The following is a 26,873-nucleotide window of genomic DNA, read 5'->3' as shown; positions in this document are numbered from 1 at the left end:
TACATTCAAAAATGGAGGTTTCTGGGCCCCAAACAGCCCTCCTAAATCAGAATTGGGTAAGTGGTGGTAGTGAAAGAGAGATGGAATTTCAACAATCTCCTTAGATGACTCCGTGCAACATAAGATGTGGGATTCACAGTGACAGGGAGGACATGTGTCAGACCACCTTGGGACTTTTAACAAGCTACAAATCCCTGTAACAAACTACATCAATCTCTTTCTTACAGTTCTTTATCTCCCCTCCCTCATATTTTGATCTGTTCTCCAAAGATTTGATTCTTAATCTAAGAATAAACTTTATGAAAAGTACACTGCTACTTACTCCCAGTTATCACTACAGGCTTTGAACATGAGAGCTCAGATCCTATAAGGCTTTCTGAGGTCTTCCTCTGATTTTATTTTCTGCCTAAAGTTACTTAGTAAATATTTAAGAACATACTGTGGAATAGGCATTGTGTTCGGTAATGAGGTTACAGTGGTGAACAAGACATACAAACTTGAGGTTGGCAGCTAAACTACTTTGTAATATTATAATTTCACTATGTCAAAAATTGTTCAATTTATAACAACAGTTTTTATTTACTAAACTATGTGATGGGTATTGTGCTAGGTGCTTGACACTCTAATCCATAATCACAATCCTATCCTCTAAGAGAAATGATACCCTCATTTTACAGATGAAGAAACTGAAGCCCAAGGCCAAAACTAATAAGGGTTACATCTATGATTAGACTCCAGGTCTGTCTGACTCCAGAATCTATGCTTTTTCCACTATATTAAGCCATCAATCTAGGGCTTAGAAATCATTGCATCATGTACATTTTCTCTTCAAAATTTTTCTTTTCCTTTTTGGTGACAGCACTTGACTTGTAGGGACTACACAACTAATTAACATTTGCTGACTCCTCGGCATCAAATTTTTCTAGTTATAGATCCACCAGCCCGATAATCTTTCAAAAAAAAAATCAGCTTTTTTTAAATACCTGAGGTACCACTCCCACTGCCCTCCGAAGGCTTTCCAGGCTGACATCTTGTATATTTTGACCAGCAAGGTAAATACTACCCTTTTGAGGCTCATAGAAGCGAAACAACAGCCTTACTATTGTACTTTTCCTGAAATTTGAGAAAAGAAAAGGTCATTTAGCTCCTACTAGCATTAGGGAACCACTGTTTCAGATCATCATAATCATTTTATTATGATAAAGAAAAAAATATTGCATTGAGAGTCATCAATCGACAATGCAAAATTTTATAAATAACTAAATTACCTACCCTGACCCACTACCACCTACAATGGCCACTTTCTTTCCTGCAGGGATTTCAAAAGATATTCCACTAAGGACTTTCTGCCCCTCAATGTATTCAAAATGCACATTATCAAAAGCCACCGTAGCTGTCTGTGGTGTGATCTGAAGGGGAGGTGCCATCGCTTTGTCCTAGCAGAGAAGAGGAAAAAAACCACTTTAAATACCAACTAGAATACAGCCATGCAAGCAATTTGCTAATTCACAGGGAGAAAGAGGAAAAAGGAGGAGGTTTATAAGTGTAGTTAGACCAGTTCCAAGGATTCATTTTTCACTCCTCATTGGTAAGGTAAAAAATCCTGAATGCTTTGGTTTCTGAGATACCTTTGCTGGGAGGGAGGGATGGTAGACAGCGGATTAGTGGAGAATGAGAGGAGAGGCAATCACAAATTCTGCATTATTAATTATCAGCAAAAGTAAATTAAGTGCAAGTACAAATAATTCTTCAAGTTAAGAAAACTTAGTTTCTAGGTATAATACTCTGGTAACATTATAAGGTGTCTAAACGTAAAAGTAAAAGCTATAACAACTTCTTAATATACAGGATAGTCCCAATTCTTACAAGAAAGAAACTGGGTTGCTAAAATGGTGATATAGGAATATTTCTCTAGAATAATCCTATTAATGCAGTGATGCTCACAGACTTTTGAAAAGGAACAGCATAGATTTACTTACTTTAATTCGGGTATCTACCTTGAGTAGAGTAAACAAGGTGTTCATATCTATGAGTGCTTGTCTAGTCTCTCTATATACAGTTCCCAGAAAGTTAAGGGGTAATGAAAGCTGAAAAAGCAGTCCATTCACCATTACTAGATCTCCAACAGTAAGGGTACCTTAAAACAATATGCAGTTGACAGAAGGAAAAAAGAGGATATTTTAGATGAATGTTGCAAACTTTTTGAGTTTAAGACAGAGAAGTTTAATGTATAGTACTTTGAAATACAGTTTAAAATATACATAATCAGCAACTCCTGGCCTATTTAAATTTTAAGGCATTTTAATCTGTTTCAGGAACTTGCTTTCTGCTAAGCAGAAAGAGAAAAGCCCTCCAATACACTATAAATATACCCAAAAGGAATGGTTTAAATGAGGATAGAAATGCAAGGCCAAAAATCTCCTTTGACACTATCTTTCTTCCTAAGATACTACCAATACATTCTTTGAAGTAAAAAATAGAAATTTTTAAAAACAGTATATATTTTTGAATTGGAGAAAACGGATATCATGACTGGGAATGATAAACCAGGTATTAAAGTCACAGAGAATAAATGACTCCTAATTGAGTGGGCTATTACAAAAAAGAGGCACACATATTATTTACTTTTGAAATGTCTTACAAATAAGAAACTAATAGAAAGATTAAAAGATTACTGGTCATTCTAAAAAAAGACTGCTTGCATTTTAGTCCTTTGAGCTAAATATTAAATTAATTACATTGCTTTCCAAGTCTACAAGAGAAATTAGAAACATTAGATACTAAAAAAAAATCATCATCAAAAAAATCAGGTTGTAGACCCACAAAATATATAAATAATAATCCCAATCAATATGAGAGCCAATGATGAACTGGCAGAATTTTTAAAAAAGCAAGTAAAAAAATATTATCAAACAATCAAGAAAACACATTCTGGTACACTAAAGGACAGTATTTTCCAAGGATGTTAAAGCTCTTTATTGAACATACTTTATAATTAAATCAAATACACACATACCTTCTATTAATCTTTATTTTAAAAGGTTAAGTAAAACAGTCTATAAATATAATAACCACAGATCCCATTACCTGCTACAATTCCCTGACTGGCGAGCACCATTATAGCTGTTAAACCAACACTGAAAATAGCACTTTGACCGAAGTTCAGCACAGCCAGAGTAGAGGTACTTTTCAATGCAGCAGTCTCATATGTTTTCAGAAATCCATCATATCTCTGAGCTTCATATTTTTCATTATTAAAATACTACAGAAAACATAAAATAATAATGTATTCAAGTATAATTGAAATTTATTATTCTATGTGATTAGTATACTTTTCCTACAACTTCACATACAGATACAATTTTGTACTGCATTCCCATTAAAAAACACTGACTTTTGATAAATTGAACTATGGCACTACTGCAGTTTTATAAGACAGATTGTATTTGAAAAGTCCACAAAATTCATCCAATGAACATTTACTGAATGCCTAGCTAATTTAAATCCAGATCTAAAACTGATGCTTCCTTCACAAAGCCTTCCCCTGATATCCTGAAACTCTGAAATGATATTTCTCTTTACCCCCACCATAATACGCCTTGGTGTATAGTCACCTGCATAGTTAACCTTAATTCTCCCAGTAGATCATAAAGTTCTTGGAGGGCAAAGATTATGTATTAGTTGCTTGTTTGTTTTTTATCCACTCCTCCCCCTACCACAGCACTTAGCGTAGTGGTTTAAACACTGGAGGCACTCAGCAACTATTTGTTGAATGGAAAATGAAGAAATAAATGGAAGAATTAATGAGAAGCACTATGCTAGGTACTCTGAGGGACAGAAAGAATCAAGAATTTATATGTTGGTTTGATTAGCTTAGTGTTTATTTTAAATCAAGATGCTAACTGTACTCCTATCACTTACAAATTAATTTAGAAGGTAAAATTCTGATGGTGCCAAACAAAAACTGAGGAGGAAAGAAAGGACGATTACTAAACAAAAGAAAAACAATGAAGTCCTATTACTCCATCATACCTAGTTCCTATCCTCAAACTACTTGAGAATCTAAAGCTCAACCTTATAGCAGTTATCAAATTAAATAGCAGAATGAATCTCAGTGAATTTGAAAGATAGAGGAAAGTATAATGAGACATATTACCTTCACAGTTTCATAATTCAGCAGTGAGTCTATGGCAGCATTACCTGCATCATTATCTGCTCTGTTCATTTCTATTCTAAATCTCGTTCTGCAAGACAAAGGTTTGCATAGCTATGAAATTTTTCCTATAAAAGCATGACTAATTTCCAAACCTTTACTAGCCTCTGGGGAATACCTTACCTCCACCGCGTGACTGCAACTGTGAATGCGGAGTATGCACCAAGCGTCCCGAGGGTTACCAATGCAAACTGCACACCACATTTGTAATACTGGAATAGGCAAAAGAAGAAATGTACAGTAGTCACTGGTTTTGCCAAATAGGTTATAATAAACAACAGCAATTTTTAGTGAAAATATTTAATAGACAATATGATGGTGGGAAGCTATGTGACTCAATTGTGTAAGAAATCAAAGTGGGGCTAGAAAATCTACTTTAGGTGACAAAGAAAGAAAGTCAAACTTTATTTGCCACATTGACACTATCTTCAAATGCTGATAATAAAATAGTGCAATAAACCTAAAGAGGAATAGAAAATATCTACCCACTTTCAGCTATAAAATATGAACTTCAATAAAATGTAAGGAATGGTGAATAGAAATCTAGATATACTGAGCATACCATACAAATGCAAAAATCTCTGCTAACAAAAACTTCACATGCACTAGCTAATGATTAACCTATGTGTAGATCTGAGCAGTTCTTTAAGACAACACGATAAAGAATTGGTATAGTCCCTTGAAGCTTGTGGCAAAATAATTAAACAAGCTGCATAATCCTTCTGGCATCAAGGAATTTTGCTTTCAAACCCATGGGCATGCAATAGCATAATAGCTTCAAAGACTAAACAGCTATTAATGTAAATGTAAACGTAAAAGCTTTTTATGAAAAATGTTTTACTTACCAAAACGCCACTGACAAGCATCACTTCAAACATGATGGGGAGAATATTAAAAACTAAAGCACTCAGGACAAAACTGATACCCCTTGTCCCTCTGTCAATAGCCTTAGATAAAGCTCCTGTCTGTCTGCTCAGGTGGAAACCCAGATCCAGGTTGTGAAGATGCAGAAAGACATTTTTGGCTATTCTTCGGATTGAATTTTGGGCTACCTTGCCAAATACTGCATTTCGAACTTCATTAAAAAAGGCAGCTCCAGCTCTTGATACACCATCTATCAATACATTCAAAAGAAAAAAAATGTGATGTAAAAACATTAGAATTATAGGAGTGTAAAAATGGTTAAGGCCTCAGAAAACGTTTGTACAATGAATATTCAATGAATGAATATACCAAAGAAAACTTACACTAAAAGAAACCTAGACATCATCTTAGTGAGGACCAACCTTTCCAACACAATGGATCCCTTTCAGTGTTATATTCCTTCATAGATTCCAGATGTTGACAAATTTTCTTCCAATTAAAATGCTTTTAGTAAGTAACAGCCATGTGGATTTATTGTGGTTAAATGCAGTATTTGTAGAGGTTTTTGATCTAATTCAGCTCCCCAAATAACAAATGATGAAGTTAAGACCCTGAAAATTCAAGTACCTTGACTAAAATTAAAGAATAAGAACTTTGAGACTCCTGAGTCTCATAATGTCCTTTTAAACGAATAAACACACAACATTCACGTTCTGTTCTTTTCAAATAAACTACTACTGTATGTATGTGTGTGTGTGTGTGTATAATTATCTAGCTATTTCCTATTAAACAGCCAACAGAAACAGAACAAAATAACTAGCCTTACTGAAAAGATGTCTTTTAAGGAGCCTAACAATTAGAGGTGGCTATAAATTTAACTTCTTATTTCATATCACTGTTTTTTAGAACTTAGGAAGCATGACTGTTATCATGGAAATTCTGGAAAGTATATCATACCAAGAATTAAAAAAAAAAAAAAAAACACTTAACAAGAAAAAAAACCTCACAAAAAACAATTAACATCCAAAATACTAAGTTGTATTTGTGGTGAAAAGGTCATGGGCTCAAATATGATGAAACCCTATTGAAGAAATTCAACATCTGTGGACAGATTAAAGAATCACACGTACAGCCAATCAGAACTGCTGTTGCCACAGTTGCAACTGTATTTGGTGCATCACTCAGGTTCAGCATGTTTCCCGACATCTGGTTGAGGTTGTCTACAGCATATTTAAACATGAAGGGAACCACAATATTCATAGCCTAAAAACACAAAAACAGCAATTACCCACCATATGCAAAATGTTTTTGTATAAAAGTAAAGAACTTTTTCTTAAGTTAGTATTTATGGCAATGTTTAGATATTAACCATTTATCAGAATTGGAATGACTACATCAATTTGTAAATATAAAATCTTTGGCTTTGGGAGAGCGGTTATTTCAGGATCCTTAGATCACACTGACTGCCATTTTAATATTCATTTTACAAGCTATGTGAATTAGTCAACTGTTTCTGTTTCCATGAAATCACCCCTGACCATCCACTCAAAAGTACTTTCAGTTATTTGAAATCCTACAGAGCTTATGTCACCTGCAGCATTCTAGTTTATAATATAGTTATTTGTGTATATATTCTCCATTCCTACCAAACCCTTGAGGGTCTGTGTCATATTACTTTTTGTTCCACCCATGCAGAGTACAACACTTTGTATATAGTAGGTATTCAATAAATATTTGTTGAATGATCTATTCACCAAAATAATAATAAAACTGAAATTATACAGCAAAAAGGATCTCAAAAGCAGTTAAGTTACAAACATCTGTGGTTGATTTACCACAGGAAAAAACAAACACTGTTAGATCTAGTTGCATGCCCCACATAAAAAACTTCTTTGCTTGAAATTCAACACAAAACAAAACCCAATGAATACCAAAATAAGCTTTTAAAAACCAACCTATATACCCCAAAGAACTGAAAGCAGGGGCTCAAAGAGATATTTGCACACCGATGTTCACAGCAGCATTACTCACAATTGCCAAGAGATGGAAGCAACACAAGTGTCCATCAACAGATGAATGCATGAACAAAATGTGGTATATACATACAATGGAGTATTATTCAGCTGTAAAAAGGAATGAAGTTCTGACACATGCTATAATATGGATGAACTTTGAAGATATCATGTTGAGTGAAATAAGCCAGACACAAAAAGACAAATATTGTATGATTTTGCTTATATGAAATATATAGAATAAATAAATTTATAGAGACAGTATTACCAGGATTGGGGGCGGGGGATGAGTTATTGCTTAATGGGTAAAAAGTTTCTATCTGAAATTTTAAAAAATTGAGGAAATGGACATGGGTGATGGTAGTATAATATTGTGAATGTAATTAATACCACTGAATTGTATACTTGAAAGTAGTTAAAATGGGAAATTTTGAGTTGTTATATATGTTATGACAGTAAGAAGTTAAAAGAAGTCAGTGAACACAAATAATATGTGGTTTATAGGAAACTAATTGAAGACATATCTCAAGGATGACATTAAAAGGTAGAGAAAACATACTATGTAAACCCTAATATACTCTGGCTCTTTCTCCTACTTGAAAAGGTCTTCTAATTTATTCTATTAGATTATATTTTGGAAGTTAGAAATCTAAAAGTTTCAAGCAATTTAAGCCATAACTGTTATAGTCTTAGACACATCCCAATATGTGTTTTGTATTTTAATGATACTGTTGAATATTTAACACCTGCTTAGTTGCTAAGACACTTGTATACCTTACCTTGAAATCTTGATTGGTAAGATTTAAATAGCTTCTATCAGTTATAGATTTTTAGGCAATAAGCTCTCCATATTTAACAAAGATGAGTGGGATAACAATGGCAAAACAAACATTTAGTTAGCAGCAGCTATAGGAGTCAGTAATATACCTTTCACAAAGGTGAGGACTGAATGAAATAAAATGGTTATTATCCCTATAGTTGGGGAAACCCAAGCTCCAAGAGGTTTAATCACTCATCCGGTAAGCACCAGAGCTGGGATTAAAATTCAGGTCTGAATTGAAAATCAGAATTTTTTTCTAGTATACCACAGTCATATCAGCAGCTTACAAGGCAGGAGCCATATATTTTTCTTCTTTTCCACCCTAAAATAGATGCTTTCAAATTTACTATTTAAACCAGCTAGAGTTATAAATTATGTCGCAAAAAATAAATAAATGAATAAATTTGAGCAGATTCCAGGCTTTCCCTAAAATAAGGCCACATTCCTTCACCTGCATCCAATACTTTCTTTGGTAGGAGAAAAAAAAGGTGATAGTTACATTAGTATGCTATTCTCCTAATTCACAGTCTATTTTATCTTTGCCACAGTCATAGTGAGTGATGACTGAAATGAATGTACCAATAACAGTTATACGATTTAACTTTCTTGTAAATGTTTTGGGTTTGGTTAAAATTTGGGAACATCCTTGTAACTGTATAAAGCATGTGACTATCATCTGTTCTTCATATTAATTTAGTTTTCATTTAATTTAAAAATGGGAAGAAATAAAAATATACCAAAGAAATAGAAAGGATTATACTGTGTGTATAAGTTTATTTTATTCCTAATGCGTGTGTTCCACTGGTCTTGTGATATTTTGGGTGAAGGGATATAGCAAATATTGATTTTCCCTAATATCCCACCTTCAGTAAAATTAGACCTAAACCATCTGACAAATGAGAATCTTTTCTAACGTTTTATTTTGGAATAATTATAGACTCAAAGGGAGATGCAAAAGTAGTACAAAGAGTCCTGTTTCCCCAATGATGACATATAGCTATAGTTCATTATCAAAACCAGAAAGTTGACACTGGCACATTACTGTTAACTAGACTATAGACCTCATACAGATTTTACTATTTAAAAATAATCTTTCATATTCTTGAAATTTTCTTTGTTTATCAACTTGTCTTCTATCAATGCAATCTGGTGTTTATTCACATTATGTATTTGTACACAATACATAAATACATACATAAACACAAACTGTACATACATTACACATGCATGTACTATGCAATCAATCTATCCATCCATCCATCCATCCATTCAACCATCCATCCATCCAACTATGGTAGTCTGCCCTTTGTTGCTGCTAATTTTCCCATTGTTGAAATTAGTATTTTCACCTTGTTCATGATGCTTTTTGCTAGAGAAATCTTTCATTTTTATATTACCATGACCAATTATTTAAAATTGCTTTATTTAAATCACACCTTAACCTCACAGTTTGCTAAAAAATTTCCCTACATTCTATCAAGCTTTTCTGGCAACTTTTAATGCTGCAATAGGAACATATGTTTTAAGTTAAAAGAAATTCACTATTTTAGCTACACATAAAATAAGCTTCTATAAGTCCCTTACAGACCCACAGTTGAAAGTTTATGTGAATAGTCTTTCAGATTTTACCTATGCAAATAAAATTTATTTGTATCTTCTTTGAAAAACCTCTTCCGTATAAAAAGCAACCTGCTTCATTAATTTATTTTTTTTATTTTTAATTCAGTTTTATTGAAATATATTCACATACCATACAATTATCCGTGGTATACAATCAACTGTTCACAGTACGATCATACAGTTATGCATTCATCACCACAATCTTTTTCTGAACATTTTCCTTACATCAGAAAGAATCAGAATAAGAATAAAAAATAAAAGTAAAAAAAAGAACACCCAAACCATTCCCCCATCCCACCCTATTTCTCCTTTAGTTTTTATCCCTATTTTTCCACACATCCTTCCATACACTAGATAAAGGGAGTATGATCCACAAGGTTTTCACAATCGCACTGTCACCCCTTCTAATCTACATTATTTTTTTTAATCTTCATTTTATTGAGATATATTCACATACCATGCAGTCATACAAAACAAATCGTACATTCGATTGTTCACAGTACCATTACATAGTTGTACATTCATCACCTAAATCAATCCCTGACACCTTCATTAGCACACACACAAAAATAACAAGAATAATAATTAAAGTGAAAAAGAGCAATTGAAGTAAAAAAGAACACTGGGTACTTTTGTCTGTTTGTTTCCTTCCCCTATTTTTCTACTAATCCATTTTTCTACTCATCTATTCATCTACTCATCATAAACTAGACAAAGTGGAGTGTGGTCCTTATGGCTTTCCCAATCCCATTGTCACCCCTCATAAGCTACATTTTTATACAACTGTCTTCGAGATTCATGGGTTCTGGGTTGTAGTTTGATAGTTTCAGGTATCCACCACCAGCTACCCCAATTCTTTAGAACCTAAAAAGGGTTGTCTAAAGTGTGCATAAGAGTGCCCACCAGAGTGACCTCTCGGCTCCTTTTGGATTCTCCCTGCCACTGAAGCTTATTTAATTTCCTTTCACATCCCCCTTTTGGTCAACAAGATGTCCTCCGTCCCACGATGCCAGGTCTACATTCCTCCCCGGGAGTCATATTCCACGTTGCCAGGGAGATTCATTCCCCTGGGTGTCTGATCCCACGTAGGGGGGAGGGCAGTGATTTCACCTTTCAAGTTGGCTTAGCGAGAGAGACAGGGCCACATCTGAGCAACAAAGAGGCATTCGGGAGGAGGCTCTTAGGCACAACCATAGGGAGGCCTAGCCTCTCCTTTGCAGCAACCATCTTCCCAAGGGTAAAACCTACGGTAGAGGGCTCAACCCAACAAACCACCAGCTCCCTATGTCTGAGGTAATGTTAGCAACCATTGAGGTGTGGTAGGCCAATACCCCTGCATTCTCCACAGGCTCCTCAAGGGGGCACTACATATTTTTTTCCTTTTTTTTTTTTTTTTTTTACCCTTTTTTCCTTTTTAAATCAACTGTATGGAAAAAAAATTAAAAAAAACAAAAAACAAAAAAGAAAAACATTCAATAAAAGAACATTTCAGAGAGACCATAACAAGGGAGTAAGAAAAAGACAACTGACCTAAGATAACTGCTTTACTTCCAACCTGTTCCTACTTTACCCCAAGAAAGTTACCTAATATAGCAACATTTCTGTGAACTTGTTCCTACTATATCCATCAGAAATTAACAGACCACAGTCATTCCTGGGCATCCCCAGAACGTTAAATAGCATATCTGTTCTTCTTGGATTACTGTTCCCCCTTCCTTAATTGCTCTCTATTGCTAGTTCCCCTACATTCTACATTATACACCATTCGTTTTACATTTTTCAAAGTTCACATTAGTGGTAGCATATAATATTTCTCTTTCTGTGCCTGGCTTATTTCGCTCAGCATTATGTCTTCAAGGTTCACCCATGTTGTCATATGTTTCACGAGGTCGTTCCTTCTTACTGCCGTGTAGTATTCCATCGTGTGTATATACCACATTTTATTTACCCGCTCATCTGTTGAAGGACATTTGGGTTGTTTCCATCTCTTGGCAATTGTGAATAATGCTGCTATGAACATTGGCGTGCAGATATCTGTTCGTGTCACTGCTTTCCGATCTTCTGGGTATATACTGAGAAGTGCAATCGCTGGATCGAATGGTAACTCTATAGCTAGTTTTCTAAGGAACTGCCAGACTGACTTCCAGAGTGGCTGAACCATTATAAAGTCCCACCAACAATGAATAAGAGTTCCAATTTCTCCACATCCCCTCCAGCATTTGTAGTTTCCTTTTTGTTTAATGGCAGCCATTCTAATCGGTGTGAGATGGTATCTCATTGTGGTCTTAATTTGCATCTCTCTAATAGCTAGTGAAGCTGAACATTTTTTCATGTGTTTCTTGGCCATTTGTATTTCCTCTTCAGAGAACTGTCTTTTCATATCTTTTGCCCATTTTATAATTGGTCTGTCTGTAGTACTGTCATTGAGTTGTAGGATTTCTTTACATATGCAAGATATCAGTCTTTTGTCAGATACGTGGTTTCCAAAATTTTTTTCCCATTGAGTTGGCTGCCTCTTTATCTTTTTGAGAAATTCCTTTGAGGTGCACAAACTTCTAAGCTTGAGGAGTTCCCATTTATCTATTTTCTCTTTTGTTGCTTGTGCTTTGGGTGTAAAGTCTAGGAAGTGGCCGCCTAATACAAGGTCTTGAAGATGTTTTCCTACATAATCTTCTAGGAGTTTTATGGTACTTTCTTTCATATTGAGATCTTTCTTCCATTTTGAGTTAATTTTTGTGTAGGGTGTGAGGTAGGGGTCCTCTTTCATTCTTTTGGATATGGATATCCAACTCTTCCAGCCCCATTTGTTGAATAGACCATTACGACTCAGTTCAGTCACTTTGGGGGCCTTGTCAAAGATCAGTTGGCCACAGATCTGAGAGTCTATCTCTGAATTCTCAATTTCATTCCATTGATCTATATGTCTATCTTTGTGCCAGTACCATGCTGTTTTGACAACTGTGGCTTTATAATAAGCTTCAAAGTCAGGGAGTGTAAGTCCTCCCACTTCGTTTTTCTTTTTTAGAGTGTCTTTAGCAATTCAAGGCATCTTCCCTTTCCAAATAAATTTGATAACTAGCTTTTCCAAGTCTGTAAAGTAGGTTGTTGGAATTTTGATTGGGATTGCTTTGAATCTGTAGATGAGTTTGGGTACAATTGACATCTTAATGACATTTAGCCTTCCTATCCATGAACATGGAATATTTTTCCACCTTTTAAGGTCCCCTTCAATTTCTTTTAGTAGAGTTATGTAGTTTCCTTGTATAGGTCTTTTACATCTTTGGTTAAGTTTATTCCTAGGTACTTGATTTTTCTGGTTGCTATTGAAAATGGTATCTTTTTCTTGAGTGTCTTCTTCAGTTTGTTCATTTCTAGCATATAGAAACATTACTGACTTATGTGCTTTAATCTTGTATCCCGCTACTTTGCTAAATTTGTTTATTAGCTCTAGTAGCTGAATCGTCGATTTCTCAGGGTTTTCCAGATATAAGATCATATCATCTGCAAACAATGACAGTTTTACTTCTTCTTTTCCGATTTGGATGCCTTTTATTTCTTTGTCTTGCCGGATTGCCCTGGCTAGCACTTCCAGCACAATGTTGAATAACAGTGGTGACAGCGGGCATCCTTGTCTTGTTCCTGATCTTAGAGGGAAGGCTTTCAGTCTCTCACCGTTGAGTACTATGCTGGCTGTGGGTTTTTCATATATGCTCTTTATCATATTGAGGAAGTTTCCTTCAATTCCTGCCTGTTGAAGTGTTTTTATGAAAAACGGATGTTGCATTTTGTCAAATGCTTTTTCAACATCTATTGAGATGATCATTTGATTTTTCCCTTTTGAATTTTTAATGTGCTGTAATACATTGATTGATTTTCTTATGTTCAACCATCCTTGCATGCCTGGAATGAACCCCAGTTGGTCATGGTGTATGATTTTTTTAATGTGTCTTTGGATTCGATTTGCAAGTACTTTGTTGAGGATTTCTGCATCTATATTCATTAGGGAGATTGGCCGGCAGTTTTCGTTTTTTGTAGCATCTTTGCCTGGTTTTGGTATTAGATTGATAGTAGCTTCATAAAATGAGTCAGGTAGTGTTCCATTTTCTTCAATGTTTTGAAAGAGTTTGAGTAAGATTGGTGTCAGTTCTTTCTGGAAAGTTTGGTAGAGTTCCCCTGTGAAGCCATCTGGCCCTGGGCATTTATTTGTGGGAAGATTTTTGATGACTGACTTGATCTCTTTGCTTGTGATGGGTTGGTTGAGGTCTTCTATTTCTTCTCTGGTCAGTCTAGGTTGTTCATATGTTTCCAGGAAATTGTCCATTTCCTCTACATTATCCAGTTTGTTGCCATACAGTTGTTCATAGTATCCTCTTATAATTTTTTTAATTTCTTCAGGACCTGCAGTTATGTCACCTTTTTCATTCATTATTTTGTTTATATGGGTCTTCTCTCTTTCTGATTTTGTCAGTCTAGCTAGGGGCTTGTCAATCTTGTTGATCTTCTCAAAGAACCAACTTTTGGTGATATTTATCCTCTCTATTGTTTTTTTGTTCTCTATGTCATTTATTTCTGTTTTAATCCTTGTTAGTCTTTTCTTCTACTTGGTTTAGGATTGGTTTGCTGTTCATTTTCTAGCTTCTTCACTTGATCCATTAGTTCTTTCATTTTGGCTCTTTCTTCCTTTTTAGTATATGCGTTTAGTGCTGTAAATTTCCCCCTCAGCACTGCTTTTGCTGCATCCCATAGGTTTTGGTATGTTGTGTTCTCATTTACATTCGTCTCTATATATTTAGCAATTTCTCTTGCTATTTCTTTGTTAACCCACTGATTGTTTAGGAGTGTGTTGTCTAACCTCCAGGTATTTGTGAATTTTCTAACTCTCTGATGGTTACTGACTTCTAATTGTATTCCAGTGTGGTCAGAGAATGCGCTTTGAATAATTTCAATCTTTTTAAATTTACTGAGGCTTGTTTTATGCCCAGCATATGATCTATTCTGGAGAAAGTTCCGTGAGCACTAGAAAAGTATGTGTATCCTGGTGATTTGCGATGTAATGTTCTGTATATGTCTGTTAAATCTAATTCATTTATCAGATTGTTTAGGTTTTCAATTTCCTTACTGGTCCTCTGTCTGGTTGATCTATCTACAGGAGAGAGTGATGTGTTGAAGTCTCCCACAATGATTGTGGAAACATGAATTGCTTCCTTTAGTTTTGCCAGTGTTTCTCTCATGTATTTCGTGGCACCTTGATTGGGTGCAGACATTTACGATTGTTATTTCTTCTTGTTGAATTACCCCTTTTTTTAGTATGTAATGGCCTTCTTTGTCTCTCAAAACATCCCTGCATTTGAAGTCTATTTTATCTGAGATTAATATTGCTACACCTGCTTTCTTTTGGCTGTAGCTTGCATGACATATTTTTTTCCATCGTTTTACTTTCAATTTCTTTGTGTCCCTGTGTCTAAGATGAGTCTCTTGTATGCAACATGTTGATGGTTCATTTTTTTAATCCATTCTGCGAATCTGTATCTTTTAATTGGGGAGTTTAATCCATTTACATTCAACGTTACAACCGTGAAGGCATTTCTTGAATCAGCCATCTTATCCTTTGGTTTATGTTTGTCATATATATTTTTCCCCTCTCTCTATTAATATCCTTTATTGTACCCATACCGAATCTCTTTGGGACTCAACCTTTCTCCAAGTCTCTCTGTCTTTTCTTTGTTTCTCAGTTTATAGGGCTCCCTTAAGTATCTCCAGTAGGGCAGGTCTCTTGTTAGCAAATTCTCTCAGCATTTGTTTGTCTGTTTAAAATTTATGCTCTTCCTCAAATTTGAAGGAGAGCTTTGCTGGATAAAGTATTCTTGGTTGGAAATTTTTCTCACTCAGAATTTTAAATACATCATGCCACTGCCTTCTCGCCTCCATGGTGGCTGCTGAGTAGTCACTACTTAGTCTTATGCTGTTTCCTTTGTATGTGGTGAACTGCTTTTCTCTTGCTGCTTTCAGAACTTGCTCCTTCTCTTCTGTGTTTGACAGTGTGATCAGAATATGTCTCGGAGTGGGTTTATTTGGAGTTATTCTATTTGGGGTTCGCTGAGCATTTATGATTTGTGTATTTATGTTGTTTAGAAGATTTGGGAAGCTTTCCCCAACAATTTATTTGAATACTCTTCCTAGACCTTTACCCTTTTCTTCCCATTCTGGAACACCAATGAGTCTTATATTCGGATGTTTCATATTATCTATCATATCCCTGAGGTCCATTTCGATTTTTTCAATTTTTTTCCCCATTCTTTCTTTTATGCTTTCATTTCCCATTCTGTCATCTTCGAGGTCACTGATTCGTTGTTCAACTTCCTCTAGTCTTGTACTATGAGTGTCCAGAATCTATTTAATTTGGTCAACAGTTTCTTTAATTTCCATAAGATTATCTATTTTTTTATTTAGTCTTGCAATGTCTTCTTTATGCTCTTCTAGGGTCTTCTTGATATCCTTTGCATTCTGTACTATGGTCTCATTGTTCATCTTTAGTTCTTTGAGTAGCTGCTCTAGGTGCTGTGTCTCTTCTGATCTTTTGATTTGGGTGCTTGGGCTTGGGTTATCCATATCGTCTGTTTTTTTCATATGCTTTATAATTTTCTGTTGTTTTTGGCCTCTTGGCATTAGCTGAAGTTGATTGGGTTCTTTTAGGATTTGTAGACCAATTGAAGTCCTTCTCTCTAATTTATCAGATCTACAGCTTCGTGAAGTACACTTTCTCTAACTAACCAGCAGGTGGCGTCCATGAGCCACCTGTTCTCCACAAGCCAGTTCTCCCCTGCTTTGCCTTTGTGGTGAGTGCAGGAGTGAGTGTTGTGGGGTCCAATCGGTGTACCAAGCTTGCTTATGTAGTTGGTGTTGCCCACACTGTATATGGGGCGTGTTACTGGGCAGTCAGGGAGTGGGGGTGGCTCTAACAATCAAATCTCCCTGGTGATCCTAGAGTTTTAAAGCTGCTGCAGTAGTCTAATCCTTCAGTTCAGTCCTGCCACAGTTCGTCTCTGCCACTGACCCACAAGTCCTTGATATTGGTGTATGGCTCCTGAGACTTGCAAGTGGGCCCCTCTTCCAGGCCGTGCACCCCGGGTCCTCTGTTGAGGGATGACTGTGCTATGTCACAGGTGAGTGCCGTCCCCCCAGGGCAGTTCTGGGCTGCTGGGCTTTGTAGGGAGGCTCCCAGTCTGCTGAAATGATGGCTGAATGGGGCTTTGTTAATTCACACTGCTCTACCTTCCCAACTCTGGGACAATCAGCTGAGGTTGCAGGGAAGGCTAATGTCCATGCCCAGTTTTGTGGAGTGTGCCTGTTATTTGAAGCACTTCTGTCACACTGGGTTGTGTGGGGCAGCTCTGGGGTATGGGGCTGGCGATGGGCAGGAGTGTTTCCTGTCCATCAGGATGATGGTTGTGAGTGGACACCCCCCTTTTCTTGGGAAGTTGTGGTGTTTAGTGAAATTTCTCAGCCACTGGATTATTGCGTTTTGTCTTAGAGCTCTCTTAGTTCTGCTCTTGTCTTGACCTGCCCAAATTGCAAGTCTCTGAAGCTTTCTGTATTGGGCTTCTTAGAGTAATTGTTTTAGAAAAAGAAAAAAGGATTAAAAAAAAAAAGGCCCTCCTCAGAGATCTAATGGGTTATTGAAATGCTAAGAGACAAAGCAATTAGGGCCATTAAGGAAAGGTCCACAGGGCAGAGAGATCAGCTTTTCTTAGGGATTTCCATATGAGCCTGAGGGCCTGAGCTCTGCCCTTCCCCTTTCTACGTTCACCCAGAACTCCAAAAATCCTCCGCTTTTATTTTGGAGTTTTTCGTGCTGTTTTTTTCTATGTCCGTCTCCTCTCTGCTGGGCTGGCTGCTCCCAGATTCTCTGGTGTCTGGTCTCAGTCCATCTATGGTTGCAGTTTGGATCAGTAGAATGAGTTTCCGATAAGGGCTGCCACTGCAGTTCTCCCTTCTCCTTCCCGGAGCTGACAGCCCCTCCTCCCACGGGACTGAGCCTGGCAGGGAGGGGCGCGGGTCCCCTGGCCGCAAAAACTTACAGATTTCGCTGATCTCAGCAGTTCCACGTTTTCATGAGTGTTGTATGAAGTATGCCCAAAGTCAGATTGCTCCGTGGTGTCCAGCGCACGCAGTTCCTTGCTTTCTACCTACTTTCCTGGAGGAGTAACTAAAACATACAGCACACCAGTCCGCCATCTTGCCCCGCCCCCTCATTAATTTAATATAGTAAGGATGCCTTATTTCCTTTTTTATTTTCCTTCAAAACTTAACTACACAACTAGGATAAAGAGTGAAAATGTTCCTTTAACTTTACCTCATTCTCCCCAAGTCATCTTGCATTCCAAGCTACGATTGCACTATACTTTCCAGGGACAATTCTATTGTCCTTTTATTTGGACTTTTATTTATGCATTTACAAGTCTATTTATAGACATACAGCTTTTTCAATGTGATAGGATCAAGCTATACATATTGTTAGTAACTCATTTTTTAAATACATATCCATATTGCTATATTAATTACTATAAATCACTTATTTAAAGGAAGCTTCCACCATTTTTTAACCTGCAACTTACGTGTATTTGTGTGCGTCTAAGTGTATGTGGCTGTATGGTTCTATGCTATTTTAATCCATGTACAGATTCATATAACCACCACCACAATCAAGAGAACTACCCAACACCACAAAATAACTCCCTTGGGCCATCTCTTTGTATTTATCCCTACTCCCACCCCATCCGTGTCCCCTGGCAACCACTAATCTGTCCTTGATCTCTATAAGTTATTCATTTTGAGAATACAGTACGTAATCTTTTGAGATTGTTTTTCCAATCAGCATAATGTTCACGGTCCATCCAGGATGCTGTTGCACGGATGAACACCTCATTCTTTTTTACTGCTGAGTAGTATTTCATCGATGTACCAGAATTTGTTCAACCATCTACTTCTGAAAAACATGTTGGTTGTTTCCAGTTTTGGGCTATTATACATAAAGTTGCTATGAACATTTGCATACAGGTTTTTGTCAGGACATGAGTTTTCATTTCTCTGGGATAAATGCCTTGCTAAGTCATATAGTAAGTCTATGTTGAACTTTTTAAGAAATTGCCATACACTTCCACTTTATATTTCTCAACTATTTTACATTCTCAACAAAAAAGCTATGAGATATTCTGTTTCTCTGCATGCTCACCAAAATTTTATTAATCACTGTTCTTTATTTTGAAACCATTCTAATAGATATGTAGTGAGAGCTCATTACGGTATTAATTTGTACTTTCCTAATGATAATGATTTGAACATCTTTTTATGTGCTTATTTGCCATCCATACCTCCTCTTTGGGGACCTATCCATTATGTCTTTTGCACATTTTATAATTGGATTGTTTATTTTTTACTGTTGAGTTTCAGGAATTTTTAAATATATTCTATAAATAAGGCCTTGATGGATACTGTGGTTTACAAAGTATTTTTTTCCCAGTCTGTACCTTGTTTTCTAAACCTACTGAGGAGCCTGAACTCCTACCCAAGCCAGTAATAACAAAAAGACACTTGCCCCCAGGGTCTGGGGGTGGGGGTGGCATCTGGACTTTCATTTCCACCTGGAAGTAATGAGGAAGCATCCTCCTCCCACCAATGGAGTGGTGTCAGAGGAGGCTTGCTAAACAGAAGATTTAAATAAGATCCAGAATCTCATTTAAAAATATTCAAAATTCCCAGGTTCAGATCATATTAAGAAGAACGATATCAATTTGAAAGAGAAAATATGATTGAGGTGAAAAAATGTTAGAATTACCTACGATTTGAAAGTATAGCCATTATATAAATGCTTCATGTAGCACTGAGGAACACACATAAAACAAATGAAAAGAGAGAATGTCTTGGCAACCAAATAGAGGAATTAAAGAAGAACCAAGTGGAAATTGTGGAACTGACAAAATAATAACTGAAATCATAAACTCAATAATGGGCTTTACAGTAGAATGGTAAGGACAGAAGAAAGAATCAGTGAACTTAGATATAGAACAAATAAATTACCCAACTTGAAAAATGGAAAGAAAATAAACAAAAAAGTTAACAGAGACTCAAGGACCTGCTAAGCTATAAAATGATCTAACACTCCTATCATCAGAGTCCCAGAAAGAGAAAGAGGGTGGGAGTGAAAAGTATTAGAAGAAAATAGTGGCTGTAAATTTTCCAAATTAGGCAAAAGACATAAACGTACAGATTGAAGAAGGTGAATGAACCCCAAAGAGTGATAAACCCAAAGAAATCCATGCTAAGAAACACCGTCATTAAACTTTTGAAAACTAAAGACAAAGACAAAAATCTTAAAAGCAGCTGGAAGGAAACAACAAGGAAAAAACAATTCAAATGACAGGAGATTTCCAAGGAGGCTACCAGAAAGTTGCACAACACTTTCTAAGTGCTAAAAGAAAAGAATTGTCAACCCCAAATCCTATACTCAGCAAAACTAGCCTTCAGGAATGAAGGGGATAGTGAGACAGTCTCTTATGAAGAAAAACAAAGAGGATTGGTCTCCAACAGACCTGTCCTAAATGAATTGCAAAGAAAATTCTTCATACACCTGGGAAAAGAAAGCAGAAAGAAACTTGTAAGATCAGGAATGAAGAAAGAACAATAGAAATGGTAAGTATCTGTGTACATATAATAGCTGGGTCTCCTCTTCAGCTCTTCAAAACATGTTTGATGGCTGAAAGCAAAAATTAACAATTGATGGGGTTTTCAATGCATATAGATATGGAACATACAAGACAACTATAAGCATAAAGGGGGAAGATAAAGAGACTTATAGGGCAGTAAGGCTTCTACATTCCATTTTATGTGATAAAATATTGATTGTTAGTAGACTGTGAAAATATGTATATTATAACCGCTAGAACAACCAATAAAAGATTACACAAAGAGACAGACTAAAAGATGCAACAGATAAACTGAAATGACATAGTAAAACCTGTTCAAATAACACAAAATAAGGCAGGAAGGGTGAAATAAAGAGAAAAGAAGGAGAAAACAAATAATAAAATGGTAGATTAAAATCCAAATACATCAATAACTAGCAACATATTATAATGAGCTATATAACTACAAATATATCAATATACAAGCAGTGAACAATTGGAAATTAAAATTAAAAACAAAAACATTCACAACACCCTCCACTCAAAAAAGAAATCCTTACATATTAATCTAACCCTGGGTTTCCCAACCTCCAGAAATATTGACATATTGGGTTATAAGACTCGTTCTAGAGCTGTTCTCTGCATTTTAGGATATTTAGCAGCATCCCTAGCTTCTGCCCACTACATACCAGTAGCTATCTTGTATCCCTGCTCCTCACAAGTCTGACAAACAAAAATGTCTCCAGGGATTTCCAAATGTCCCCTAAGGGGTAAAATCATTCCTGGTTGACAACCACTGATCTAATCAAAGGGTCTACAGGCTGAAAGTCACAGGTACTGATGAAACAAAGAAGACCTAAATAAATGGAGAGTCATAACATATACATACATTAGAAGACTCAATACAATTCTCCCCAAATTGACCTGGAGATTTAGTATGATTCCAATGAAAAAATTCCCAGACTTTCATGTAGATATAGATAAGATTTTTCTAAAATTTATATATAAAAGAAAGCAGTTAGAATAGCTAAAACAATTTTGAAAAATAAGATGAAATTTCAAAGAATCACACTGCCCAATTTTAAGACTTATTATAAGGCTACAGTAATAAAGACAGTGTGGGCTAGAGCTCGACAGCTATGAATGTCAGTAACAGCACATTCAGCAACTGTTAAAAAAGCTGAAAAAGAGTTCAGATTTCAACTGGAGATATGAATGAAGAAGATCTGGTTAGGACTAAAGCAAATCAAGCCAAAGGGTAAAGGATGATTTTGACCATGTTTTAAAACTTCAACTTCTACGTAGGACCAAGGGAAGAGATGCTTGTTTGGTACCAGATACATATCTTCTACAGCACACTAAATAATTTAACTTGTATGGTCAGTTTATTCAAACACCATAATTACATGGAACTTTAAATAGGAGGTGAGATCTGGTAGGTTTGTACAGGTTAGTGTGAAATAGCAATACATCCCAAAGTAATTTGGGCAGAGAATAAAAATATATTTGCAGGGCTTCCTGAGGAGCTGGGGGGAAAAGCGGAAATACTGGACATCCCCACCTGGGTTATTGCTGATATTCTCACAAACATTGAGGACTGACAATTTGGTATGCCAGGTCCTCAATCTTAGGGCTTGCCCTTATGAGGCTTGTTATTGCAAAGGAGAGGCTAATCCTACTTACAATTATGCCTAAGAGTCTCCCCCAGAGAACCTCTTTGTTGCTCAGATGTGGCCCCCTCTCTTCAGCTAAGCCAACTTGGCAGGTAAACTCACAGCCCTCTCCACTATGTGGGACCTGACTCCCAGGGGTGTAAATCTCCCTGGCAATGCAGGATACGACACCCGGAGATGAGCCTAGACCTGGCATCGTGGGATTGAGAAAATTTTCTTGACCAAAAGGGGGAAGCGAAATGAAACAAAATAAAGTTTCAGTGGCTGATAGATTTCAAATGGAGTCGAGAGGTCATTTTGGAGGACATTCTTATCCACTACATAGCTAATCCTTTTTAGGTTTTAGTGTATTGGCACAGCTAGAAGGAAATACCTGAAACTGTTGAACTGCAACCCAGTAGCCTCGATTCCTGAAGATGATTATATAACTATGTAGCTTACATGGTGTGACGACGTGATTGTGAAAACCTTGTGGCTCACACTCCCTGTATCCAGTGTATGGATGGATGAGCAGAAAAATGGGGACAAAAACTAAATGAAAAACTAGAGTGGGATGGGGGGGATGGAATGATTTGGGTGTTCTTTTTTACTTTTATTTTTTATTCTTATTTTTATTCTTTCTGGTGTAAGGAAAATGTTCAAAACTAGATTGTGGTGATGAATGCACAATTATATGATAGTACTGTGAACAGTTGACTGTACACCATGGATGACTGCATGGTATGTGAATATATCTCACTAAAACTGAATTAAAAGGAGACTTTTTCAATTTCAAAATACCCAATGCAAGATGTTTGTGATGGAGTGGTGCATGACAATCCAGTATTTTATGCATAATTGTTCACTGTTCTGTAAATCACAACTTCTCTAATAAAGAAAAAAAAAAGCAAAAAAATAAAATAAAAGACGGTGTGGTACTAGCAAATGGAAAAACACAAAGATCAGTGAAACAGAATAAAATCCAGAAAAAGGCCCCATATATATAACTGTGGCCAACAGAGTAACAGCCTTCCAAAGATCTGCATATCCTAATCCCAGAACCTGTGAATATGATATCTGACATGGTAAAATGGACTTTGCAGATGTGACTAAGTTAAGGCTCTTGAGGTGGGAAGAGCATCCTGGATTATCCGGGTGAGCCCAATGTAATCACAAGGGTCGTTATAAGAGGGAGGCACAAGGGTCATAGTAAAAAAGGAAGATGTGACTATGGAAGCAGAGCATCAGAGACTGGAAATACTGTTGGCTTTGAAGTCGGAGGAAAGGGTCAGGAGCCCAGGAATGAAGGCAATCCTTAGAAGGTAAAGGCAAGGAAACAGAGTCTCTGGAGGGGGCACAACCCTGCCAAATTCCATGATTTTGGTCCAGTAAAAACTGATTTCAGACTTTTAACCTCCAGAACTGTAAGATAACAAATTTTTATTGTTTTAAGCCACTAAGTCTGTAGTAATTTGTTACAGCAGCGATAAGAAACAAAGAAAATTCAATGGAGAAAGAAAAGCCTTGGTGTTGGAACAACTGTACACTTTCATGAAAAATGTGAACCTCCATCTAAAACTCTTACTTTGCACAAAAATTAATTCAACATGGAGCACAGATTTAAAAATGAGGTAAAAACATAAAACTTTTAGAAGAAAATATCAAGAGAAAATCTTAATGACCTTGAGTTGGGCAAATGGTTCTTAGATATTACAACAAAAGCCTAATTCATAAAGCAAACATTCGATAACCTGGACTTAATCAAAATTAAAATCTTTTGTTCTGCATAAGACAGTTAAGGAAATTCTAAAACAAGCTACAGACTAGAAGAAAATATTTGAAAATCATATATACAAGAAAGGATTCATATCCAGAATATATAAAGAACTCACTAAACTCAACCATAAAAATAAATAGCCCGGGGGTGATGTCATCAACATGGCAATGTAAACAGCTAACAAAAACTCCTCTCCAAAGATTCAACCAAAAAAAGGACAATTCTGAATTGTTTGAAACTCTGGTAGAGGATATAGACTAGAGAAGGACCCTGTAGATGCCAAATTGAAGAAAGAGAAGAAATATCAAGTAGGAATCTTTTGTCCCAGGCCAGCTGGTCTTCTCCCCTCCTCCTCACTCAGGCTCAGTGTGGAAAAGGCATAGAATCAGCAGACAGGAATGCTCCCACCAGGGACACAGATTTAAAAATCTCTCACAGCAGTGAGAAATAAACACCACTGTTTGAAGACCCAGGGGAGAGGCGAGAATAATTCAAGGCCAAGGTCAGTGTAGGATAAAGAGACTGAGAAAACCTGGACTGACCAAGAGCCCTAGGTCTGAAAACCCTTCTCCACACTTGAGGGAAGCAGCAGCCAGCAGCCATTTCCCTGCCTTGGGGATGCCTGGAGTACTAAGTTCGATAAGGCAGTACCCTGCCACAGGTGTAAGCCCCACATCGAACCTGATTTTGGCCGCAAAGTGAGGGCATTGGGATCCGGCAGATTCAGCTCAGCTGTGCATATGCAGCGTGTGCTCAGAGGCAAAGCAGCTTCTGAGGTCAATTAACAGTGCCATCTGCTGGACAGTCCAGAAAGTGCAAGGGACCTAGACCCTTTATTAGGATCACAGGAGCTGGTCTACAGGCCCTGCACAGAAACCCAGCATGGTTTTGGCTGAGAAATACAGAAAACCAGAAATTGTCAAAGAAGTGCTCTAAAACAAACCCAAGTCTTCCTGACCAGTGGAAAACAGCAAAACTAGAAGCCAGCAGATCTATATTACCACACAGAGTGAACATGCTGGGGTACCCAGTGCCCACCTTCCATCCCTGTGGCATGCCACAGTGGGTGGCTGATTTTGAGGGAAGACTGGGGTGGGGGGAGGCAGAGCCAATCTGACAACTGGCCAGTGAGACAAAAAAAGAAATACAGAGATCAAAGAAAACCAACAAGAAAACCCAAGGCAAAAGAGAGAAAACCTCCAGAATAAAATAATCAAGAAAATCAGATGCCTAGACAGAAAAAAATCATGAGCCACACCAGGAAACATGAAGATTTGGCCCAAAGGAAGAAACTACAACCTCAACTGAGATCCGAGAGTTGAAACAACTAAAAACATTCAAACAAAGCTAAATGAAATCAACAAGTTAAAAGAAAATGTGACAAAAGAGATGAAGGATATAAAGACGACACTGGGTGAGCACAAGGAAGAATTTGTAAGCTTGAAGAAACAAATGGCAGAACTTATGGGAATGAAAGGCACAATAGAAGAGATGAAAAACACAATAGAGACACACACCACAAGACTTGGAGAAGCAGAAGAAAGGATTACCAAAGTAGAGGACAGGACATCTGAAATCCTACACACACAAGAACAGATTTGGAAAAGAATGGAAAAATATGAGCAGGGGCTCAGGAAAGTAAGTGAATGACAACATGAAATGCACAAATGTATGTATTACAAGTGTGCCAGAAGGAGAAGAGAAGGGAAAAGGGGCAGCAAGAGTAATACAGTAAATAATCAATGAACATTTCCCAACTCTTATGAAAGACATAAAATTACAGGTCCAAGAAGCACAGAATTTCCCAAAAAGAACTGATCAAATACACCTGCTCAATAAGACTAAGTGCAGATTTTTCAGTACAAACCATGGAGACGAGAAGGCAGTAGTATGCTATCTTCAAGACACTGAAAGAGAAAAATGCCAACCAAGAATCCTATATCCAGCAAAATTGTCTTTCAAAAATGAGAGAGAGTTTAAAATATTTACAGAAAAACAGACACAGAGAGTTCGTGTACAGTAGACCTCTTCTACAAGAAATATTAAAGGGCGTGCTACAGACAGATAGGAAAAGACAGGAGAGAGAGGTTTGGAAAGGAGTGTAGAAATGAAGACAACAGGAGACAGAAAGAGGGTAAAGATCAGGCATTTGAAGCTGAAGGAGAGCAGAATGTTCCAGGATTGATTGTATAGATCCAGAAATGGATAGCACAATACTGGGAGATGGTAGCACAATACTGTAAGTACACTGAACAAAGATGACTGTGAATATGGTTGAAAAAGGAAGGTTAAGGGCATGTAGGACACAAGAAGGAAAGATAGAAGATAAAGACTGGGACTGAATAAATAAGTGAAACCTACAGTGGACAATGATTGTGATTAAATGTACAAATGTAAGAATGTTTTTACATAAGCGAGAACAAATGAGTATCAACTTTCTGAGGTGTTGAAAATGGGACGGTATTAGGGAAAAAATACAATCAATGCAAATGAGAGTCTATAGTTAACAGTAACATGCTTCCATTAATTGTAAGAAAAGCAATATACCAAAGCTAAATGTCTATAAGAGGGGGATATAAGGGAGGGGTATGGGATATGTGGCATTGGTGTTATTGTCTGACCTTTTTATTGTATTTTATTTTTTTTGGTTGCTTTTCAGTTGTTGTTTTTTTCTTTTTCTTTTTGTCTTTCCAACTCTTCCTCTTTCTTTGTGGAAGAAATGGAAATGTCCTCATACAGATAGTGTTGGTGACTGCATAACTACATGATTATACAGGGAGCAATTGATTTTTTATTTAAGAGGGAACATATGATGTGTGGAAAAAAAAGTCTAAAAAATAACCAGAGGGCTATAAGTGCTGGAGAAAACATGGAGAGGGATGTACCTATTCCCTGTTGGTAGGGAGGTAGAATGGCAAAGCCCAGCTGGAATGCAGTGTGGTGGTTCCACAGGAAGCTAATTTGGAGTTGCCATATGGTCCTGCAACCTGGTTCTTCGGTATATACTTGGAAGACCTGAGAGCAGGGACGTAAGTGGACATTGCACACTGGTATTTATGGCAGCAGAATTCACGATTCACAATGGATGGAAGTGGCCTAAGGCTATATCCACTGATAAACAGAATGGTGAACTGAAGTGTATACATACTATGGAATAGTGAGTGGTGGCAAGAAGAAATGAACTTGTGAGCTATGCAACTAGGTCAATGGACCTTGAGGACACTATGTTGAGT

General features: G+C 36.8%; 1 protein-coding gene across 1 annotated transcript in view; it reads right to left on the bottom strand.

Annotated features, from left to right (window-relative positions):
• The window catches only part of ABCB7 (ATP binding cassette subfamily B member 7), a gene marked incomplete at its 5' end in the record, with an annotated part of 140,168 nt that overhangs the window by 75,736 nt on the left and 37,559 nt on the right, over window positions 1-26,873 (bottom strand). Inside the window, 8 exons of the mRNA XM_037822735.1 lie at window positions 984-1,113; window positions 1,273-1,436; window positions 1,980-2,137; window positions 3,088-3,262; window positions 4,157-4,244; window positions 4,337-4,425; window positions 5,059-5,327; window positions 6,208-6,340. Coding sequence (XP_037678663.1) covers window positions 984-1,113; window positions 1,273-1,436; window positions 1,980-2,137; window positions 3,088-3,262; window positions 4,157-4,244; window positions 4,337-4,425; window positions 5,059-5,327; window positions 6,208-6,340 — 1,206 coding nt within the window. The remainder of the gene's footprint in view (window positions 1-983; window positions 1,114-1,272; window positions 1,437-1,979; window positions 2,138-3,087; window positions 3,263-4,156; window positions 4,245-4,336; window positions 4,426-5,058; window positions 5,328-6,207; window positions 6,341-26,873) is intronic.

This window comes from Choloepus didactylus, chromosome Y (genome assembly GCF_015220235.1).
Source record: "Choloepus didactylus isolate mChoDid1 chromosome Y, mChoDid1.pri, whole genome shotgun sequence".
Taxonomy (NCBI): Eukaryota; Metazoa; Chordata; class Mammalia; order Pilosa; family Megalonychidae; genus Choloepus; species Choloepus didactylus.
This window is presented reverse-complemented; position numbering and strand designations above follow the sequence as displayed.